Consider the following 23006-nt stretch of genomic DNA (forward strand, 5'->3'; position numbering starts at 1 on the left):
AACGAGGTTCATCCATGCACCGGAATATTACTCCACCGTGAAAAGGAATGAAGCACCGACACTCGCTACGTGGGTGGACCTTGAACTCAGTGAAAGAAGCCAGGCACACAAGGCCACACGGTGTGATTCCATTTATATGAAATATCCAGAACAGGCAAATCCACAGAGATACAAAGGGTATTTGTGGTGTCAGGCTAGGAGAGAGAGATGGGGAATGACTACTGATTGGGATGGGGCTTCTTTTTGGGGTGATGGAATATTCTGGAAATAGTGATGACAGCTGCACAGCTCTTCCAATATGCTAACACCATTGGTTTTGCAAAGGTGAATTCTGTATGAATGATAATCTCAAAAACCAAAGCCTCTCCCTCATTTGAGGACGTGGGTGCGTGAGCTGAGAGGCTGCCGAACCTGGTTCCATCGCTGTCCTGATCAGAAACCTCTGGTCTCCCTTGTGGCTGGTTCAGGTTCCCTTGGTGTCTGGCTGTGGAACTGCTGGCCCCCATCGTCCACCCAGCCTGAATTGGAGGCCTGGGTTCCCATGTCCGCAGCCATGTGACGACATGAGCACAGACAGGTGAGTGACCTTGCCGCTTAGGGAGGACGCCCAGAGCTGTCACCCCAAATCCCCCACTTGGTGGTGTTTTCTGCCAGGGGCTGGGCCAGGCCCAATTCCCTGTGGCTGCTAAGAGCCCACTTCACAGAGCCCGCCTGTCCTCTCCCAGGCTGTGACCATTGGCCATCCTTGGTGCCCCTCTATCACCCACCCCTATTCCGGGCCCTGCTGACTCGACTCCAAATGGAGGACCGGAGGGAGGACTCTCCCCAGGTTCCTGGAAGTGTTTGTTTGGTGACCAGAGATGGGGGCTGCAGCCCACGAGCCCCTCCCCAGTGAGTGGGCCCCAGCCTGACGTCCTGGGGATGAGGGGAGTAGCCAGCTCAGATCCTTGATCATGTCACTGGAGCCCAATGTCGGGCTGCACCTTAGGGGCCTCTGGCAGATTTGGGGTTCCCTGGCACAGGACACCCCACAGGGCCTCCAGAAACCTTGTAGTTGGAGGTGACCGAGGAGACCAAGGAGCCTGCCTGGCAGGTTCTGCCTGCCTGCCCCCACCATCGCTTGGGCCCCTTCCTGGAGCCACTGGCCCGAGCCTGGGGGTGTCACCTCCTCTTTAAGGGCCTAGGCCCTGGCACTGCCAGCGACACCCACCCCACCCTGGAGCCAAAGGCAGGGTCTCTGCGTCCAAGCCCCTGCCTCTCCTACTCCACCTCCCAGGCCTGGCAGGAAGGGTAAGGCTGAGCCTGGGGTCCTCTGGCTGGAACCCAAGTTGGGGACTCCTAAGTGGTGTGGGTGAGGGGCCCAACCCACGGGGAAGGGGCCCACCAAACCCTCCATCCCCACTTCCCAGCCTCCCCCAACAAAACACAAAGAACATCAAAATCAGGCAAATGAGGCGGCAGCGGTCGTAACAGGCTGCGTTTAGTGGTTTTTTTATGTACAAGAAAAATGATTTTTTTGTCCGGTTTTTCATCATCTTTTGTCTTTTTGCTTTTGTTTTTATTACTTTTAAAGCTTCTCCCCCCACCCCCAAAAAGTGCATTTTTATCAATTGACTTTTTTAAATCTCCCACATTTTATAAAGACTCTCAAATACAGTCTATGGAATGTCTGTGCTCTGTGCCCCCAGGGGCACCGCCCCTGACCCCCCATTCACCAGACCTGGCCCCCCAAAGTCCAAGGCACCTTGTGTCTGGGCCTGGGAGGAGTTGGGGGGCATCTGGGCATCAGGACCCCTGGCCGTGGCCTCCAGGCAACCCCGGCCGTGAGATGGGGGTCTCCCTAGCCCCCTCATCTCCTGGCCCTTCTCCCCAACCCCCATGTAAATCTATATATTTAGTGCGAGCTAGTCTTAACTCTGAGGTTATGACTCCTGGGCGCTCGAGCCCCCAGGCCCTGACCCGTCCTGCACCAGCCAACACCCCCATTTCAGGAAGGCTGCTTCCTCAGCTTAAATAACGTTTTAAAATAAAACTGCAAATATAAATATCTTTCTTTCTCAAAAAATAGGATTTTTGCTTTTTTTTGTTGGTTTTTAATTTTTTTTTTTTCCTTTCACTCTGTCTCGCCTCCTACAATCCTGGCTGCCTGGATGGCCTCGGTCCTAGGGGGGCCCTGGCCCATGTGCGACGTGGCCACTCCTGTCACGGCAGATGGGTCTCAGTAGTGCAGACTCCCCAGAAGACCCGGGAGGGGGCTGGGGGACACTCCCCTCCACCCAAGACCCCCCTCAAAAGGAAGCAAAGGGACAGCCCTGTATAAACAGGGTGACAAGACGGGATGGCCACATAGAGTCTCCTGGGTGGGCCACCCGAGGGGGCAGACTTTGGTATGGCCCACTGGAGCCCATCTGGGCACAGACCCACACCGTGCCAGGCTGGGCCTGGTCCGGCACTTTACATTCACTGGTTTTTAAATTTTTTTTTTTTGCCTTTTTTTTTTTTTTCTCTTAATCTCAAAAGGCAGGGTTGGGGTTGGGGTGGGGGGCTAGGCAGGGAGCAGCAGCAAGGGTGTTAATCTCTCTCTCCCAGTCCCCAAGGCTGGAGACCACTCCAGGTAGGGGCTCCAAGCCCCCCATCCCGCCAGGCCCACTGCCCCCGGCCCAGAGCCCCTGCCTGAAGTCCCCAGCCTGGACCTCACTCTCACACACACACACACGCATACACACATCCACGCAACTTCACCAAGATGATGGAAATAACAATTTCGCTTTGTCTTTTTTCTTGTTTTTTTTTTTTTTTTTTTTTGTACCAGGCAGTTAAAAAAAAAAAAACACCCCAAAAAAAGAAAACACAAAAAAAAACCCCAAACAACCAAACAAAAAAACTTTTTGCTGTGTCCTTTCCAACCAGTCAGCACGTTCCCCCTCAAATATTTTTTGTTTCCTGAAACGCGAGAATTCAGCAGTATCTTTGGCAACACTTTATCACGACCTTAATTTAAAGAATAAAAATAAAATTGATCCACGTCTATATACAGTATGTGACTGCGCGGAGTTGGGGGTGCTGGGCTGGGTGGGCAGGAGTCCCGGCTCTGGGCCCATGCAAACGCTGTGGCCCCCGGGAAAGGCTGGCGGGCAAAAGAGGGGTTAAGGCGGAGTAGGTGGGCAGGGCTGGCGAAAGCTGGGCGCAGAGCTGGGACAGGGGTTTAGTGCAATTCCCAAGGAGCTTTGTGTTAAAGTGTGCTCGGCGAGGTTCAGCCCTTACCCCCGCCGTAGTCCCAGAGGCCTCGATTCCCCCAAGTCCAGTCGCCCCTACTGGCCAGGACGACAGCTGTAATTTTTCAGTTGGTTTTATTGCAAGGAGGTGTGTGGGTAGAGGGAGAGGGTTGTCCCCTCAGGGAACCTCTCTGGGAGCTGGGGCAGGGTGAGGGGTGGGGGTCCCTGGCCTGGGTGCTCGAACTCTCTGCTCGGCCTCCACAGGTGGTTCTCTGAAAGAGCTCTCCACATGACTCGGGTGTGAATGAGGCCACCGGCCCTGGGCTCCCCTGCCACCCCCCCCAGGAGGGGGTGTCCTGAGACATTTGGGGGGCTGACGGGCTGGGGGGGAACCAGGAGATGAAAACTATCCTATAGAAACAATGATGAAAGTTGCTTTCTGAAAAAGTTTCCCTTTAAAAAAAAGAAAATGAAAAAGATGAGAAGACGGGGTTTGTCACAGAGCAAAGGGGTACCAGGAGATGGGCCAGCAGCAGGATGGGGGAGCAGGGGCATCCCCTACCTTGGGCTATGACAAGGAAAGAACTCAGCTCAGCAGTGTTTATATACAGGGTCCCACACTAGGCATTGCATATGCAAGAGGGAGTTGGGGTGAGGGTGCCCTGGCCTCTGGCAACATGGTCTCCCCTGCCCTGGCCTGTCCGTGGCCTGTGGCTCGGTCAACACTGGGCCTTTGGGGAGCCAGAGGCTGGGGGAGGCTGGTGCCAGCCCCCAGATGACAGTCAGTGCCTTTGAGTAAAAAGAGGGGTGCCTGGGGGGTGTAAGGCCCTCAAGGTGGGGCCCCCTGTCACCCACCTCAACAGGGATGGCATATCCAAGATGGCAGCTCCTCAGTGGCCACAAGGAAGGGCGGCCATGTTGGAGGGCAGGAAGCCCTGAAATGGGCAAGGGTGGGGGTGACAGGATAGGGGATCAGGTTGGGGGGACTGGATTGCTCTGGCTGGTTGGAAGGCCAGCCCTCTCTTGGGCCCATCCCTGAGCTGGGGAGTCAGTAAAGAGGGTCCCCACAGACATGGGTGGCCATTGTATGGCTAGTGGGTGATGAGACATCTCTAAATCAGAATTAAAAAAGGGACAGAATGGGAGTGGGGGACATGGCAGAAACACAAAAATCCCACAGTCCTGTCTGCCAGGCAAAGCCCCAGTGGTGAAGCACAAATTCCCTCAGAAGACCCTGCCCTCACCCGTGGCCTTCCTGACCCCCTTCTCACCTCCGGGAACAGAAGTGGATTCTACGTCTGGTGGTGGGTTTTTTTTTTTATTATTTTGTACAAAAATAAATCGGCTTTTAGGAATTTCTTTTTGCTCTCTCTCTCTCTCGCTCGCTCTCGCTCGCTCTCTCGCTCTTTTATTTTTTTTTTGTCTTTTCGACTTTTCATAGAAGTTGCAACTTGTAAACATGTTTTTAAATTAAGATAAAGTATAGTACCCGTTCTGTTACAAAGTGCCAAGACTTCTATTTGTGGTTGGTTGTCTTTTTTTTCCTTTCCTTTTGTAAAATCTTGTTTTTATTGCTTTTGTGACACTGGAATTTCTGGACTCCTCTCCCCCTCATCCCTGCCACCATGAGACCCTGGGTTCCCTCTGCCCTTGGCCATTTCACCCCACACTATTGTCTGCTCCTCTGAGGAAAAATATTTTCTGTATATATATATATATTTTTGTTTTTAAGGAGGGAAAAACAATCTAAAAAGTGCTTTAAAAAATTGGGACAGGGCTAAGGGGAGAGGTGAAGAGAGAGGGTGAAGACAAGTTTTGAATCTCCAAATGTCTCATAGGGGTCTGGGTGGCCTGAGTCAACGGACACAGACTGGAGTGGCGGGGGTGCTCTGAGCAGTGGCCCTTGGGTGCCCCGCCAGGTTGTTTAAGTGCCATGAAGGAAGGCAGAGGGAACCCCTGGGAGTCATCCTGGTCCCCCTCTTCCCCTGTCTTCTCCCCTTTCTCCACACCTGGAAATAAACAGATTTGTGTAGCAATGGCCAGGAGATACAGGGGACCACAGGCAGGGACGGGAGGCGGGAGGCCATTGGGGAGATCGAGTGGGGGGGAGACCCCCACTTAATAAGTGCCCTGAGGAAGGAGGGTGGGGGTGGGGATGGGGGCCATTTTAATGTCCACTCACGGTGGACAGAAATCATTTAAGGTCTTATCTAAAAGACTCATAGAAACCAGCGAGGGGAGGAAAACTAAAGCCCACCCCAGTCCCGAGTCCCCCTTAGCCGCCCTCACCCCTGCCTGGGGTCTGGGGCCCTAACCAGGCCTTGGATGGGACCCCAGACCCCATGCCGGGATCACCTGGGGGGGGCTCAGAATCCTTGTGTCCCGCAAAAATCCCAAACAAGGCCCCGAAACCCATCAACGGGGTGTGGGGAAGGGGAGCTGGACGGGGGCGTTGCGAGGGTCCCTGTGGAGGGAGAGAACATCATGAAAGAGAAAAATCTGAGAAAAGCACTATCCTAGATTCTGTGACACTTCATATATATATATATATATATATATATATATATATATATATATATATCTGTATATATATATATCGATATAGATATCTGTATATAGATAGATTTTCTTTTTTTTGTGTTTTTTGGGGGGTGGTGGGTGATTTTTTCTCTCTCTTTCTCTCGGGTTTCTGTTTTCTCTGTTTGGTTTTCAGGCGAGTCCGGCCGCGAAGCTGCCGTCAGCGGGGGCCCCAGTGGCCCCATCGCCACCCCCTCCGCCAGCACCCGCTACATTCAACCTGCTCAGGCCATCGGGGCTGGTTTCCTCCTCGTCCTCATCCTCGTCCTTAAAGTGCTTCTCCTGGCCATTACGCCGGGCCTCAGGGGAGCCGGGCGGGGCAGGGGTGCAGGGCGGCGCAGTGGCCCCGGGGCCGGGGTCAGGTCCCCCGAGCCCCCCGCCCCGGACACGGGGTTTGCGGCCACGGCGCGAGGGGACGCCGTTGCAGCCGTCCTTCTTGAGGTGTCTGTGCAGGTGGTCAGAGCGGACGAAGGTCTTGCAGCAGCTGTCGCACTGGTAGGGCCGCAGGCCAGTATGCACACGCATGTGGTTTTTCAGGTCGTAGTTATGGGCGAAGGCCGCCCCGCACTGCTGGCACAGGTACGGCTTCTCACCTGTGTGCTTCCTCATGTGCACCTTGAGCTTGTCCTGCCTGTGGATGGGGCGAGGGTCAGTTGGCGCTGGGCCAGGCCCCCTCCTGGGACAGCCCTCAGACCCCTGCTGGCCTTAAGGTTGAAACCTTAACAATTTCAGAAAGGCGGGCTGTGGCTAGGCACGGTCCTAGGCAAAACGGGAAAAGGGGGTGCGCCAAGGGCTCCAAAAGTCTGAAAAGGGCCTTGGACCCCGCTTACGGTATGGCCTTGGGCAAACAGCTGAACCTCTCTGAATCCCCTTCTTATCCATAGAAGGAGGAGGATAACAGGCTCTGCCAAGTCTCCCAGTTGCCCTGCCCAGGTTCCTGCACAGGGCCGCGTCACAGATGGGATAGCAGGGACTCAGATTGTTCTAGCACTATATAAAGATTTCCCCAGCTGAGGCTCAGAGGCTCAGAGAGGGGAAGTGACTTGCACGGAGTTGCACAGTGGGTCGGGGGCTACGCTGAGGTGGGGTGGGGGTGGAGGCAGCTCCGGTTTCGTCACCCCAAGCCCAGGCCTGGGTAATTATAGCCCCAGCAGCCACAGGCCCCGCTTACTCAACTCTCTAGTGTGACTCAGAGGGGCCCCTGGGCTCCTGGGCCTGGAGGGAGGAGGTGGGGGCTGGGGCCCTGGGTCAGGGACAGAGAAGAGCCAGGTGGGCACGTGAAGGGAAGAGGGCCTGGCGTAGTGCCCCTCTCTGTGCCTCAATTTCCCTAACTAGCAAAGAGGATCAGCCCTGGGCTGGGATGGCTAAGAGAACTCCAGGACAGAATGAAACTGAGCCTCAGGCGTGTGGTTAGGGTCACAGGTCATCATGGCCAGACCCTGGCTTGCTGGGGCCTCACTAAGTTGCTCCCTCCCCGGGCCCAGAGAACCCTTAGGGCAGGGCCCACAGCCATCTCCACGCCGTCTGGAGGATGAGGGAGCCCCCAAGACTACCAGCACCACAATCACACCAAAGGTGGGGGGCAGGCCACCAATCAGACTGCCCGCCTCTCCCACAGTGTCCTTTGCCCCCTGCCTGGCACTCCTGGGCCCTGGAGTCCAGGCCACACCCGTCTCTCCTGGCCTGCTGGGGAGGGGACCAGGGGTTAGCCCCCAGGTCCTATCCCAATGGGACAGGTCTGGGAAGCTGGGACAATGGCTTCTTTCTTCAGCCTGGTGGGTGTGGCTGGGGGAACCCCAGGGCGGGTGGGGGTAGGGGCAGTGCTGAGTCACCCAGCCTGGCCAGGGCCCTGCACACCAGCCCCCTGCCTCCACCAGGCTGCCCCACAAAGCCCAGCCAGCTACCTCTGGACTCTTAAGACCGAATCACAAATTTCCCCCAGCCCAGTCTCAAACTCCTGTCCAGGGACTAAGCCCAGAGGCTCCCCTGCCAATATCCCTCCAACGACTGTAGTGATGTAGTGATCCTCCAAGCTGAACTGGCCTCAGGGCCTTTGCACTGGCTATTCCTTCTGCCTTTCCCTTTCCCCACTACTCCCTCCCTCACCTCCTTCAGGTCTCAGCTCTCTGTTTAATGCAGCACCAATAGCCATTCCCTACCTCACACCTTGTTCTCTGCTCTCTTTTCCTCCCTAGCGTGTTCCACCAACTAGTGTTATCAATTCTGTGGTTTTATCTCATACATGCTCCATGGCCCCCATGAGGATTTTGGCCACTTTTGCATCCCCAGTGCCTAGAACAGGGCCTGGCACCCAGCAGGAGCTCCATAAATGCTGGTGGAATTAATCAAGTTCCTCAGGCTCATGGGAGACTCAAAGTGGCTCATCAACCAGAGCTCCCTGCTCCCTGCAGGGCTGTTGGCCTCTCCCAAGGCAAAAATTCTCCTCCAGTCCAGAGAACCATCCCTGAGAAAAAGAAGAGCAACTCAGGGCACTCTTCCTGCCAGCCTCCCCGAGCACGCTTTATATTCTATGTCGTTATCTGGTTTAGTGCCTACACTCCCCACCCGAAGGCTGCTATCAAGGGGTACACGGGGGTACGCCAAAACAGAAAAGGCACCATTCCAAGCAGGGTAGCACTGCCACTGCCCATGGAGGCGGCGTGTGTGTGTGTGTGTGTGTGTGTGTGTGTGTAGGGGAGGGGGTCCGAGTGTGGCTGTTTGGGTATAGGCTCCAGGAAGCCCCCTGCCACAGCGGTGCTGGCTTACCTGGTGAATCGGACCTTGCAGATGTTGCATTCGTAGGGCTTCTCGCCAGTATGGGTCCGGATGTGCCGTGGTAGCTTGCCAGCGCCCTGAATGACTTTCTCACAGATGGGACACTTCTGGAAGGCCTTGGCCCGGATCTTCTTCTCCACCTTCTGTGACCAGGCTGGGTAGAAGTCGCCGTCATGGGTGCTGCTGAAGTACTTCAGGTAGTAGTCCACGACGCCCTTGTCGTCCGCCCGCGACTCCTCGTCGCTGTCCCCCGCTGCTGCCGCCCCTGCCCGGCCCACTGACGACATCATCTGTTGGAGCAGCGTGCTGGCTGCCAGTCCATCGGCATCAGTGCCGTCCGCGTCCTCACCCTCAGCTGTGCCTGACAGGAAGCCCGGAGAGTCGCCTGGCTCCGGGGCTGCCTCTGACAGTGAGGCCACCTCCTCCTCCCCACCCCGACCATAGTGGCCATTCTGTGTGGTGGCAGCCGATGAGGCCACAGGGGGTGGAAAGAGGCCCCCCGCAGGGGCATCCTCGTCCCGCTCTGGCCATAGGCCCGGGTTGCTGTCGCCCTCGTCCCCATCCCCAGCTGAGGGCCGCTCAGCTGGAGGGCCTGGCCCATAGAAGTCCAAGCCATTGCAGTCGCCTGCGGCCACGGCAGCCACAGCAGCAGCCACTGCCTCCTTGGTGGCGTCCAGGTCATCCTCAGATGTGCCAAAGGCGGACCACGGGAAATTGGCGGCAGCGGCAGCGGCGGCCGCAGGGGGCAAGCTATTCATGGGGTTGCTCTGGAAGAATTCGAGGTACTCCTTGGCGCGGAGAAGGTTTCGCTGATCAATTTGATCTACGAGGTCCAGCTGTCCGGCATCGGCGCCCGCGTCGGCTGCCAGGATCTGCCGGTCAAGGAGGTCGGCGCAGACATGGCTCACGGCGGGGATCTCAAGTAGACGGGCGGCACTGAGGATGTCGCCCACGTTGGCCGTGCTGACAGTGAGTGTGGCTGTGTAGGCGAAGTCCATGAGGGCCGTGAGCGCCTCAGCACTGACAAAGTCGATCTCGTACACGTTCTGCTGGTCCACCACGGCGCCCGACGTGAACAGCTTCTTGAAGTACTGGCTGCAGGCCGCCAGCACCGAGCGGTGCGTAGGGAACTCGCGGCCCTCCACCAGGATCACCACGTCGCACAGCAGGCCTTGCGTCCGCTGCTCATTGAGCCCGCTCAGGATGTCACTACTGTGGTCAGGGAATGGGATCCCGATGGGGCCGTCCACGCCGCCGGCCATCTTCCGCGCCGAGACCTGCAATGCCAGGGAGGAAGGCATGGTTGTGAGGATGGGGTGGAGCAGGCCCACCGACCAGGGCTTGAGACCCTCAAAAGGTAGTGCCGCACCCTGCCCTCCCAGACTCATTTTCCCCAGCTGTGTACCAGAGTGGTCCATGTCTGGTTCTACATTAGACTGCAGAACATGAGATTATGCTCGCAAAACCCACACTGGGTGCTTGAGAGACAAAAACTGGCACCTGCCCCTCCATTAGAGGGCTCACAGGAGTGCCCGGCCAAGGGATAATCTGAGATGGTATGGGAGCACACAGTAGGTGCTTAATAAATGCTCCCATACAAGGTGTTTCCCGATGAATGTGAGTACAAGCTTCTGCCCACACCCTCTCTAGGAGGCCACAGTGGTGACACTCATAAGGCTCCCACTATGCACTGCCTTGCCCAAGATCCTGGCAGTCCCACAGGCAGCACCGTCTCCACTGCAGAGGCCAGAAGACAGGGCTCAGGGAGAGGAGGCCATGTGCTCCAACTCAAACCTGGGGCATTGGACCCGAGAGCCAATATTCAACTGGCCTGGCCATCCGTCCCTGTTAGGCCCCTTGGCCTCCCCAACCCTAATTCCTGCCTCTTGGGAGGCCCAGTTCTTTTGGAGTGGGGGCTCTGAGTCACCAGGAAAGGGCAAGGCCGAGACCCAAGGACCCAGCCAAGGTCACTGGGGCCATGTGCATGCCCTGGTGGGGTAATGTGAGTCTGTAGGACAAACCCCTTCCTGCCCCATGGAGTCCACAGGACTCAGCTCGGCCCTAGCAATGAGTAATGGGGGAAACCGGGCCACTGCCTGACACTCTTTTCCCTGCTGCCCTGGGCAATCCCACCAAGGAGGAGTAAGGGGCCAGGGTCTCTTGTCCGCCTCCTGCCTGCCCAGGCCCTCTCCAACTTTCAGCTCCCCGTCTGCACTATGCAGCTGGGACAAGCCCTGCCACTTTCTAGGCCTCAACCTCCCCATCTGTCAAATGGGCAGAGGCCTTCGGGAGAGCCAAGCCGTTGAGAGGACTCATCCCACCTCTCTTCCCACCCCTCCTTTTTTCCGCCCTCCCCTGGGCTGTGACTCATCCACCCACTCGGGCGCTTGTGCAACCCGCTGGCTCCTGTCCCCACCCCTCCACCCTCTCTGGGGAGCCCCCAGCTGCCCCAAGCCACCCAACACAATCCACATTCCTCCAGGCCTGGCCAGGCAGCTCTTGGGCCAGAGCCCCTGGACAGCAGGGAGAGGGCCAAGCTGGGCCTTCCTCAGCCTCCTAAGGACCCTGGGACACCCGGCCCCCACTGCTGTGCTGTGAGTGGGACACAGGCAGCTGGCCCGGCAAGGGTGCCCGGGGTTGGTCCGTCTGGACTCAAGGCCAGGATGGGACTGTCCCCACCCAGGGCCACACTGGGATCGGGGTTCAGGCCTCAAGACTGACACAGAGGCCTTTGTGTGGCACTCAGGCAGGCACTACACTTCCCAGGACGCCTCTCTCCGTGGCCCGCCCTCTTTCCCTCCAACTACACCAGCTGCTCAGCTACCTCCTCTGTTCTGTCAGCCCGTGGTGGTGGGGGAAGGCTCAGATGTGGCTGCTACGCACAGGAGGATGGGTGGGGGACGACCCCATCTGAGGCTCAGCCATGGGAAGCTTCGGAGGAACCCCTGTGGCGGCTTCCACCATCTGCCGTCTGGCCCCGGGCCCCAGGGAGTGAGTGGGCAGATGGGGCTCAGGATCAGAATGGCCACGGCCCCTCCTCGTCTTTCCCCTTTCAGGCCACCAAAGCCTCAATGTGGCCACCCTGGCCCAGCTTGTTGTCCACCTGGTACCCTAGGGTCCCTTTGGACCTCGAGGTGTCTCCAGGGGCCTCTAGGTCGAGACCTGAAATAGGCCAGGTGACTCACCTTTACCCATGGTTGCTCCAACCCCGCTCCCAACAGGCACTGAGCCCGCCGGGTCAGGGGGCTGGCACAGCCCTACTTCAAGTGTTAAGATGCCCAGGCTCCCCTTTTGCTGGAAGCCACCTGGCTGGGAAGGAGCAAGCTTGGGCTGTGAACGTGGCCTAAAGAGCTGGTCTCTACTGCTGGATGAGTAGCGCCACATGCAAAGGGCCTGAGTGTCCATGTCCCTGTTTTCTCCTAGCTGGGGCCTCTATTTCCTCAGATAATCACCAGAGACCCTCCCCTCAAAGGTTGGGGTCTGGGGAGGTGCCAGCCAAGGAAAGCCCCCATGAGTAGCATGATCCCCATTTTACAGATGGGGAAACTAAGGCTCACAAACTTATAGAATCATGGCCAAGCGTGCCTAGTATGGCTGATCCATAGGGCCTGGAGTCTAGGAGCTGATGGAAGTGAGAGGCTGGCCTCTGACTTCCCAACCACCCCCCTACAAACACACACTCAACACTCTATTGCCTCCTCCCTCGCCCTGAAAACTAAACTGGCTCTGCAGACACCTGACCCACACCCTCTCTCCAGGAACACATGCCACCTGCCTGCCACGCCCAGGGCCACTGCCCCCACCTGGGCCTCTCAGGGCCCTTTCTCTAATAAAGAGGAGGAAGACCCTGTGAAATGGGAGAGGAAGACCGACCGAGACCCCCTCTGGGTCAGGTGGGGCCTGGCAGTAAAATACCCACTATGTGCCTCAGTATCTTCTCACCAGGAGCTTGTTTCCCTTTGATCTCAGAGGCCCGCCTGGCACCTGAAAACCTAGTAGGTAGCCCCCACATGTGGTGGCTTCCTCGGTGGTGGTAATGACCCAGTGAAACTTCTCTCCTCCAGGAAGCCCTACCCCCACGCTGGCCAGGTCCCCACCCTCAATGGCCAGGGCCAGGGTCCCCAGAGCTCAGGCCCACACCCACCCGGGGTGCCTTTCATCACAGCTCCACCCCCATGCTCGCCTGCCTCCATGGGATTTCCGGGCCTTGGTGCTGACTCGGCGGTGGAGGAGCAGGCCTCAGCAGGCTCCTCCTGGGCTGGAGGTGGGGTGCCCTCCTCCCTCTGGCTGCTCCCAGGCCCCTGTGCTGGGGCACTCCTTGGGGCGGCACACAGTAGGGACACAGCATTCAACTAGATGAACCAAAGGCCAAACAGCTATGGGCTCAAGAAAGCCCACACCCAGCCCCACCCACTCGGCAGTCGGGCACACCCAGGACCAGGGGATGGTGCTGGTCCCACCTCCCATCTAACCTAGGATCACTTGCTACAGCTTCTTTTGAAGGCAGCAGGACCCAGATCTGGTTTTAGCTGTCCTTAGGGGGCCGCCTCTGTGCCTCAGGACTTTCAGGAACTAACCAGGCACCTTCATTTCATCCTCTCCACTGTAAAGCCCTGGGCTTTACAGATGACGAGAGGCTCAGGGAGACAAGACCAGTGTGAGGTAGCACAGCAGATCAGCCACCACTCAACCGCTGAGACAAGCACGGGGTGAGGTCAGGAAAGTCCTGACCTGGTCCCAGGAGCAGCAGGTGTCACCCAGGAAGGACCCCAAGATTGTAGGAAGGGTGTTCTGGGCATGGGAAACAGCAGAGGCAAAGGCCTGGACATGGCTGCTTAGGAGAGGGGACCAGGGAAGGAGGTGGCTGGGTTACCAGGAGGCTTCCCAAGGTCAGGCACAATGTGAGGGTTGGGGTCAGGCCTCCTCCTCCGACCCACACTCCTCAGAAAGGAGAGGGGGTGGCCAGCAGAGGGGTGGGCAGGTAATCACCACCCAAGGCCTTCCTGTAGGAGTGTCTGGGGTGGGTGGCAGCTTCGTGAAGGATCAAGGTCCCTACACCCCCCATGGAGAATATGAAAGGAAACCAGAGAAAGGACATTTAATACCTACTATGTGCCACGCACGGTAGCCATGATCCAAATCCTAGCTCCTCCACTTTTAAGCTAGGTGACCTTGGGCAAGAGGCAGCACCCCTCTGTGCCTGTTTCCTCAGGGGTTGTGACAGTGGCAAGGGGACTGGGAGTCCTCTAGGTCCAGAGTCCCACCCTCGTCCATTCAGTTGCCCAAGGACCTACTGTGCGCCAGCACCAGTACCCAAAGGCCCAATGAAACTGTTCACTGCCATGTGGATGAGGAGCTTTTTGAACTTCAGTTCTGAATGTTATCCCAGCCCCCTCCACACCTACTATATGCCAAAGAAACAGGTCGTGGTGCCCAAGGAAGAAGCCAGGGGAGTGAAACCAGGCCCAGAGAGGGTAGGCGCCGGTCCAAGGTCACACAGCAAGTCTAGTGCCCAGGTGCGGCTGCCAGGCCCACGCCCAGGCACCCCACCCCCTCCCAGGCAGGCAGCTTGTGTTGCAAGGTTGGTCCCGACGGGTTACCCCGCCCTGACCTGGTGCCAATCCCTGCCTGGCCCAGCCCCTGGCTGGGGTTTAATGGGACAGGAATTTATTGTCCTGATGTGGTGGTGGGGGGCACCAAAGGCCCAGGGTGGCTGCCCACTGCCACCCCACCCCTGCTCTGACAGGCCTCCCTCCGGCTAGTCACCAGCAAACAGGCCCTCGGCCATTTTATGTGTCCATTTATTGCCCTAAATGGGGAGGGGCTTCCTGCCCGGGCCTTAAAGGGCCAGAGGCAGGAAGGCTGCAGGCCCAGTGGGAAATGTATGTGTGTGGGAGGGGTGAGAGTGGGGGGATGAAGAGGTCATGGGGATCCCATCTAACCCCCAGCTCATGGGTGGGGCTCAGGCCCACCCTGTTCCCACGCTCTGAGTGCTGTCATGGGCCAGGAAGTATAGCCCTGACACTAAGAGTGGGTTCCAAGAGGAAGCTCCGGGAAGACAACTATTCACAGTGATGTGGAAGGAATGAGCTTCCCGTCACCGGGGTAAGCAAAGCCAGGCTTTGCAGAATGGCATCACTGTCTACCCCACCCTCGCTCACGCTGCATCTGCTTATCCAAGATGCCCAGGAGAGGCAAGGTGACCTCTAGGAGCCCTGCTCTTCTCTGCCTCCAGACCTCTCCCTCCCTCCCCTGAGGGCCTGTTCGTCACCTGGAGGCACCTGCACAGGCACAACCCCCACCCCAACCTCCAGCCTGAGCAGGTGGACAGCTCAGACTGAAAGCTCCAGACAAAGGGACACTTACTTAGCCTGTTGGGGCCCTAGTGTTCTGTGCCCACAAATAAGGCCAGTTCCCTCCCACCAAACACATCCTAATAGGAGGTGGGACCGGCCTTGTTTTCCAGTTAAACCAGAAAGGCGTGGGTGGGAGCACTTCCACCAAGTGGCCGTCCACAGCCTGCTGGGGGGACAGATGGAGGGGCTGGCCCTTTGGCCACACTCCTCAGGTGTGCCAGATTCTCCACGGGGTACCTTCTGTGCTTTGGTGCTCCAAACTTGGGCCTCAGGACCCAAGGGCAGTGGCTGCCCCTCAATGGGGCTGAGAGGGAAGTCAGGCCTGGTCTTGATCATCTCAACATCCATTCGCAGCTCTGCAAACTGAAGCTCAGAGACAGAGCAACTTGCCCAGGTTCACACAGCAGAGCTGAATTTGAATACAGGCCACCTGGCTCCAGCCTGCCTAACTAGTCCTCCCAGGGCTTCTTTGCCCTCCCCACACACACTGCCCCAGGTACCAGCAGGTGACTTAATCCCCCACCCTGGGGGCCTTGGGGAGAAGGATGGCTTATTCTCACGCCTCCTCAGAGCTGCCTTATGATGGCCCAGAAAAAGGAGAGGCTTGCCAGAGGTCACACAGGGCAACTGGGGTAGGGCTGGAGTCCAGCTGACATCTGTGAACCTAGGGCAGGGGCCCTGACCCCACAGGTCATCAACAAAGGCATGCAGGAGGGGCTTCCCCAGTCCTTGATACTACATAGCAGTCGCTCAACAAATATTCCTGGGCAATCACTCAACAAATCCTCACGATGACACTTGGGCTGAAGGTAATCTCCCCATTGTACTGATGGGAAAAGTGAGGCTGGCAGATGGAAGTGACCTCCCTTAGTGGACCACAGGATTGGACCACACTAGCCCCCACTCAAGCCTGTTCCTCTGGTCCCCACTGTTCAGGGCTGTTGCAGAGCAGTTTATGGTCTCTCAGATGCCTGGAGCACAAGGTGACAGGTAGGGGTGTTGCTGAGTGTGTCAGTCTCAGGCATCCAGCTGGTGCAAACTCCAGTAGAATCCTTGCTATGCCCCAAGCTGACCCGGGTGCTTCCTCCAAGAGGGAGGGAAGAAAAGAAAACACAGGTCTGCAAGGACCACTTGGGGGGACCCTACAACAACTCTGTGTTACAGGGGGGGATGTTCAGGGTCTGAGAGGCCAAGAGTCATGTCCCAAGGTCACAGAACAAGTGCACTGGCACTGGAAGTCCCAGCAGAACCCCTCCTTGGGCAGGCTCTGCATCAGAGGGGCTGGCCCTGAGTCTTAGCTCTTGTGAGGTGACCGCCTCGGGTGTAATGGGTCGTAAAACCCAGAGCCCTGCCCATGTCCGGGGGCCAAGGTGCCAAGGTGCGGGCTGTGGCTCGGAAGGAGCAGGAAAGGGCCTTGCAAACCTTAAAATTGCCTACCAGGGAAGGCTGGGAAGCAGGAGGGCTGGGACTCATGCTGTGTAACCTTGGACACCTCAGGCCCTCTCTGAGCTTCACTAGCCTCTTTGGACAAAGAGTTTAATAAGCCCTGGGGAGGCTCCATTTGGCCAACAGGTACCTGCTGTCAACCTCCTGGCCCTCTGGAAGACAGGGGGGCAGATGCCCCTCAGCTGTGACACAGGGAAGACTTTGGATAAATCCCGAGCCGGAAGGCAGACTACAGGGGTCAGACTCAGCTTTGGCTGGGTGACCTTGGGCTGCTCTCTGCTTCCCTCTGGGCCTCAGTCTCCCCTACGCAACACAGCACCCGTTCTGAGACTTGCTCTAAGTCCCCGGGTTCCCACACTCATGTTTGGCTTCCCTTCTGGGCCTCAGTTTCCTCATATGTTGATGGGGACTGCCACCAGCCAGACCCAGCTGTGGGTCATAGGGCCCCAAGGAAAAGAAAGGAAGTAAAAAAGCAAACACGGGACTTGCTACTGCCCTAGAACCTTCCCTGCTGGGCAAAGGCTGAGCTCTGCCAAGCCTCAGTCTCCCTCACAGAGAAAGGGGCACGTCAGCTCCCTGTAGCCACCCAGGCAGCTTTTCCAAGGGCCTCTGCTGAGAGTTGCAGTGGCTCTAGGCCTGGCCAGGGTGCTGAATGGCCACCCCGCAGCCAATCAGAACTGAATAATAAATACCCCCCCAAAGCGACCCACGAATTAAAATTTCAGTGTCCCCGATGGCTCCTCTTTCTTCATTAGGCATGCGGATCCCAGGGCTTCGCTCTTCCAGCCACTGGCTCCTGTCCTCCCTCCCCCCCGCCCCAGGCTCTGGTCTCCACAGCAATGGCTGGCGGTAAACAGAGCCCCGAGCCCAGCTGATAAGTGCCAGGCCCAGCGTGATCTAGGGGCCCCACCAGGGGTGGTCCTAGGGGAAAATGTCCCCAACCTGGAGCCCTCCGGTCCAGGCAGCATCAGGGCCCAGTCTGGACTCCTCAGACCTCTCCCAAGACCAGCTCTGCCAATAGGAAGTGATCGCCTGGTCCTGGGGAGGGCCCCCTCAATGTGGGAGCGGCACACTCAGGGTTACGCCCTAGCCTTGTTGGGGGGGGGGTGACATGGAATCCCGGACGCCCTCTCCGGCCAGCCCTGCTCCCGGAGGCAGCTGGCATAAGGGGGGGAACAAACCAGGACTGCCACCCATGGGTGAGCCAGGTGGGCACGCCCGGGAAAGGGGCACCAACACCTCTCTCACTTCCGCTGCCTGGCTGGGGGAGAGGAGTTGCCTGCCCACCCCTGCCACTCTGCCAACTGCTGGCTGTGTTCCCCAAACATTTGGTGGGCGTCCACTGGGTGCCCCGGCCTGGCTGGACACCAGTCTATAGCTGCGGTGCACCGAGCTTCCCCCAGCCAGCACCGGCAGTGTCTCCCAGAACCCGCAAAGGCCTGAGCTCTGGGGTGCACAGGCACCAGAACTCCGCTCAGGCTCCTGCTTGGTTCCCAGGCCCCGCGGTGGGTGAGGAGGCCGGTTCCAGGCCCGGAAAGTAGGTAGAGCGAGGGAGGGAGCCGGATCCCACCAGCTCACCCCCTCCCCTCTGCCTGGCTCAGGGTTCGCACGTGGTGGTGGCGTCAAGGGGAAGGAGGGGGGTCCGGGCCAAAGGAGACGGGGTCACGCGCTTGGGGGCACGGGCGGGGGAGAGGGGTGCTCTCTGTCCCCTCCCCGGGAGAGGGGGCCGGCAGGCCGCGCGGCCAGAGCAAGGGGCCAGACGGGTCCCCCCACCCAGGGCTGAGTCAGGCCCGGGCGGGGGCAGGAAGCGGCCCCCTCCTCCGCACCAGCCGCAGCGCACAGCCCCCGCCCCGGCCCGCCGGGCCCCGCCGCACAACCCGCGCAAGGGGTTCCTACCTCCTTCCCGGGGCAGCGGCAAGGGGGCCCGGCCCCGGCGGCGGCGGTGGCGGCGGCGGCTGCGGCTGGGCAGGCTCCCTCCGAGGGGCCGGGAGGCGGCAGTGAGCCTGGCCCCGCGCCACCCCCCGCCGCCGGCGGCCAATCCCCACCCGGGCTGGGGGGAGGGCGATGCAAATTACCCCGGATCTGGGTCCGCCCGCCCGCCTCCCCCACGCCCGGGCCCGGCCTGCACTAGGCCGTGCATCCCCGGGCTCGCTTGTGCTGCTAGGCCGTCCCCGCCGCCGCCCTTCCCGGGGAGCACCCGGAGGGTGACCCCCCCCGGGCAGGGGGCCACGGAGAGGGGGGGCTGGGGACGGTTACACAACCAGGCGGGGAGGGGCCCCGGGGCGGGGAGGGGGCCGGCCCGCGGGCCGCACAGCCGGAAGCTGGGGACCGCCACCGGCCCCCGGCAAGGGGAGCCTAGCTTTAGGCTCCGCCTCTGGGCCGACTGGGCTCGCCCCCGCGCCGCGCCGCGCGATCATCCCGCGTCCATTGGCTCCCAGGCCCGCCGCTCACCGCCCCTCCTCCGCACCGCCCCTAACCGCGGGCCGCAGCGAACCGCTGGCGCGGAGCACTGTGGGACTTGTAGTTCGAACCGCCTGCCACCCGCCAGTCTCAAGCTGCGGGAGGACTACGAGACCCAGCGGCCCCAGCGGCCGCGGCCGCCCACCCGGACACTCCACCCCTTCCCCTCCTTTGCAAAGCCCCCCTCCCTGTTTTTTCAGCCCCCTCCCCCCCATCCCCCATGGAGCTCAATCCTGGCCAACTCCAACGTATACACGCAGCACCGAATAGGCCCCCGGGGGGCGAGAGCGCCCCCAGTACCCCGCTGCAAACTTAGCACGCGACGCGCCCCCCTAGCTCCCCACGCCGGCTCCCCCCACTCTCAATGCAGCCCCGCTTCCCCTCCCCCGCTACCCGCGCGCCTGGGAGCCCCGAAAAGCCATGCACCCGGGGGGTTGGGGGGGGCTGGCGCACAAGCCCCTGCACTTCGCCCCCAACCCCCCATCCCGAGCGGCGCCCCGTGCCCGCGCTCGGGATCCAGGGAGCCTCCAGCCTCCTGGCAGCTGCCAACCACCCCCTCCTCTGAAACTTGCGGAACGTCCCTGGCTCCCCGGATCTCCCCTTTCCGAGAGCGCAGGGGTGGATGCAGCACCCCCGGCCCGTCCCCGCCCTGCACCCTGTGCTGGGGGCCGCGCCGGGCGCTGACTTACCTCGTGGGGCCGGGCCAGAGCCGGGCCGGTCCGTGGCGCGCGGGGCCGGGGCCCGGAGTTGGAACTGGGCTCCTCGGCCGCTTGCCTCCGGGGTCCGCGTCTCGTTCACCCCCTCGCTCCCTCTCCCCTCGCAGCTCCCTCGCTCCGGCGGCGGCGGCGTCACTGCCCCTACAGTAACTGTACAGTACAGCCAAAGCCCCGTATGATGCTCGCGACTCCCTTCCTGGTTTCTCCGAGGGCAAGAGGGGTCCTCCCTTGTCTTAAAGGTGCCGCAGCCGCCGTCCCCCCCCACGCCCAGCCCGCCCCCCCCACCCCGGCCTCGGAGGCCAGAACAGGCTCGGCAGGTCCCCTCTTGCCACGTCTCTGCCCTCCCGTGGGGCTTCGCCCGCTGCGCCGGGGAGACCGGGCTGTTATTAGGTTTTGTCAAGTTGGGGGGGGTCCAGCCCGCCCCCGGCGCGCCCCCCCTCCTCTGACCTCTCCGCCCCGCTGCGCGGCGCCGTGCCAGCTTGCCAGCTTATCTGGCCCCAGAGCTCCCCGGGGCGCGGGGGGAGCGGGCCCCCCGGGGTGGAGGGGGGGTGGGGGCCTCCAGATAAACAGGCCCCCAGCCTCTGCGCAGGGGCGGGTGCGGGGGGGCGCGGGCTTTGCCCCCGACGCCTGGGGCGTGGCAGGATGGCAGCGGGGGCGGGGAGGGCTGTGCGCACTGCGAGGACCGACGCGGGCGTGGGTCGCGGCTGCCCGGGCAGCTAGAGGTGGGTGGGAGCCACGGGTTGGGGCCCCCGGGCCAGCCGTCGGTCCTCCCGGGGCCTCAGTTTGCCCAGCCGCAGAAGGGACTCGGGGGCGGGCTTTCGGGTGCCTGCGCGGGTCCGCTGGGCTTCTGGGTCCCTAAATGAAACAGCCAACCTGCCCGCCCGCGATTATATAAAGGAGTCGCCTCCGCCCGCAGCGCCAGGGGCGTAGCGGGGGAAGGGGTTGGCGAGGGGCGGGCTGGGCGGTTGTTTTCCCGGCTTTCCGAGTTCCCCCACCCAACTGCGGGCCTCTGGGCGGGACGGGGACCCGGCCCCGGACTCCTGGGTCCTGCGGGCCGCTCCTGCAAAGATCTGCGTGGCTGCAGAGGGGTGGAGGTGGGGAGTGGGGAGGCGTTGGCTCAGCCCAACTTTTTTTCCCCTGTCCATTTCTCCCACTTCCTCCCTGGTCGTGGGAGAGGTCCGGCGGGGGACGGGGGAGGGGAAGGAGGGGACAGCGGTGAGAACAGCCTGGCCCGGCCCGGTCCGCTGCCCGCTGCACACAGTAGGCGCCCAGGGAAGCGATGGCTGGTGCAGTCAGCTGCCTGGGGGGCTTCGGGCGTCAGTTTCCCCTTCCTCATTCCTTTGGACGAGGAGGGTTGGCACCTGCTTTATAGCTGCGGTTTACTGAGCGCTTCTCGAGTGTCTGGCTCTGTCCGGGGTCCTGTTTACCTCCATTCTAATATCTAACACAGTATTAGTATTAGGAGGAGGAGGAGGAGTAGTATCACCATTACTTTACAGGCAGGAAACTTCCACTGCCATAGGTGAAATGGACCCAGTCTGTCCTTCTCTGACTTCAAAGCTTTCCTCTCCGCCACCCCCGCACTTTATTGCCTTTTCACCCAAAATATTAAAAGTGCCTGCAACTCCCAAACAGATTGAATTGGCTTTGTAATAATAATTTGGCTTCAAGGGGAAACCTGGGAGGCCCCCAAAGGGGAAGTGACAGCCCAGGACTTGCAGCCTAAACCCAGCCCCAATTAAGTGGGAAGGGACTGAGGGAGGGGCCAGTGGGTACAAGGCAAGGGTGGAATTCGGGGACTTTGCTCTAACGACCCTGCCTGACATATAAATCCTGCTTCCTTCCTTAAACCACCCTCCTATCAGCCTTGGGACTACAAGTGCCAAGTAGAAACACCATTTGCAGGTCTCAGGATTGTGCTTGGACTCCTGCAGATAACCCAAGCTCAGGCCTTAGTCCCATGGTCTTACTCCTACCACCAAGCTCCCAGGGGTGACTGGGTTTCCCTACCACCACCATCCTGCCTCAAATGTCCTGCATTGTTTCTCCACAATTGATAACCTGACTCAGAAGTCTCAGGGAACTCCTATGTGAAATTGGCTTTGAATCAGATCCTGATTACACCGTGGGACAAAGCAGGGTTTCTGTGATTTCCACCTTACATTTGAGGAAACTGAGGCCCAGAAAGGGACCATGAGCAAGGATGTTGAATCCAGCATTCACCTGGCTCTGGACCCTGCCAGAGGGGCTATGGGTGGATCTTTCAGGGAATGCCAGGATGGCATACCCTTGCCCCATATGCACTTCTGACCCTGAAGTGAAGACAGAATGAGGGAGGGAGGGAGGCAAAGATTTGTCCTGACCCCCACACCTCAGCCCCTACTCCTTTCCCCTCCCCCACAAAAATACTCAAGTAGATATTATTTTAAAACCTACTGAAATAAAAAATAATTTATTTACTATGTGACCTTGGGCAGGCTACTTAATCTCTCTGATTCTCAGAGTCCTTTGGAGAGAAAAATGGTAGAGACTCCCTAGGGTTGTGACAAGGAAGAAACAAGGTGGTACATGTAACATGCTTAAACAGCACAGTTCCTGCAGCCTGCGGGAGAGAAGTCCTCAATGCATAATAGATGTGATCATGTTGTTGTTATTGTATCATCATCATCATCTGTGCAGGGATAAAACCCACATTTCCACAGGTGAGAGAGAAATTCACACACACTCAAGACATTTTTTACCTTATCAGCAGACCCCATGAGATGCTTGGCTAAAGAGTTCTTGGACTGTATCAGGACCAGCTCCATCTTAGCCATAAAGTGATACAAAAAATGACAAATGCTTGACACTTGTCTCCAAACAGATTTTTTTCCAGGGTGAATAGTAACTCCAGCTCTTATGTGCAGAGTTCCACTTTTGTGTGTAATTTGAGTCCATCTGTGTAGCAGGGGTTATCATCCCTCATCCCTGATGTACGAAGACACAGAGACTCAGAAAGGATAAGTAACTTGCCAAAGACACATAACATGCAAGTGGAAGGACTTGAATTCGAGTTATGTTGGCTAGGCTGCAAAATTATATAATATTTTAAACAGGTAATTCTTGTCACCATAAACAGGCATTGCTTCTGGGTTAGGGAAAAGGACGTATGGGAGCAGGGAGAGAAAGAGTCTGTTCACCCTCTACTCTTTGAGCTTTTGAATTTTGTATTACGCATACATTACTTATGATAAATTTTTTAAAATCTTTAAAGTAGCATTCCTTAACTTTTGTGCTTCAAAGGACACCATTGAGAAAAATGAAAGAAAAACCTACAGAATGGAAGAAAATATTTGCAAATCATAGAACTGATGAGGGTCTACTACCTAGAATATACAAAGAAACGGTAAACTCAACAATAAAAACACGGCCACATTATTTAAATAGGCAAAGAATTTGAACAGACATTTCTTCCAAAAAAG

General features: G+C 58.7%; 1 protein-coding gene across 4 annotated transcripts; it reads right to left on the reverse strand.

Annotated features, from left to right (window-relative positions):
* Positions 1-1462: 1462 nt before the first annotated feature.
* Positions 1463-20442, reverse strand: ZBTB7A (zinc finger and BTB domain containing 7A). Of its 4 annotated transcripts, none has more exons than XM_019744117.3 (3): positions 19519-20442; positions 8559-9844; positions 1463-6423 (listed from the first exon to the last, which is right to left on the reverse strand). In XM_019744117.3, exons 2-3 carry the CDS (start codon positions 9827-9829, stop codon positions 5925-5927), a joined length of 1770 nt encoding a protein of 589 aa, XP_019599676.1. In that variant the 5' UTR covers positions 9830-9844; positions 19519-20442; the 3' UTR covers positions 1463-5924. The 4 variants fall into 4 exon arrangements, with proteins under 4 accessions (XP_019599676.1, XP_074193693.1, XP_088648411.1 ...); XM_074337592.2 differs by lacking the exon at positions 19519-20442 and adding an exon at positions 18266-18399; XM_088792285.1 differs by lacking the exon at positions 19519-20442 and adding an exon at positions 11392-13642.
* Between the last annotated feature and the right edge of the window lie 2564 nt (positions 20443-23006).

The sequence above is a fragment of the Rhinolophus sinicus genome, chromosome 15 (genome assembly GCF_057876585.1).
Source record: "Rhinolophus sinicus isolate RSI-liver-muscle chromosome 15, RSI-T2T, whole genome shotgun sequence".
Classification (NCBI taxonomy): Eukaryota; Metazoa; Chordata; class Mammalia; order Chiroptera; family Rhinolophidae; genus Rhinolophus; species Rhinolophus sinicus.

What these genes read in the sequence shown, in the direction of transcription:
- ZBTB7A (XM_019744117.3), bottom strand. Translation starts at nt 9,829, where the DNA reads ATGGCCGGCGGCGTGGACGGCCCCATCGGGATCCCATTCCCTGACCAC. An exon ending in TGCAAGGTCCGATTCACCAG is followed by an intron (nt 6,424 to 8,558) that starts GTAAGCCAGCAC and finishes CCCCATCCACAG; the next exon opens with GCAGGACAAGCTCAAGGTGC.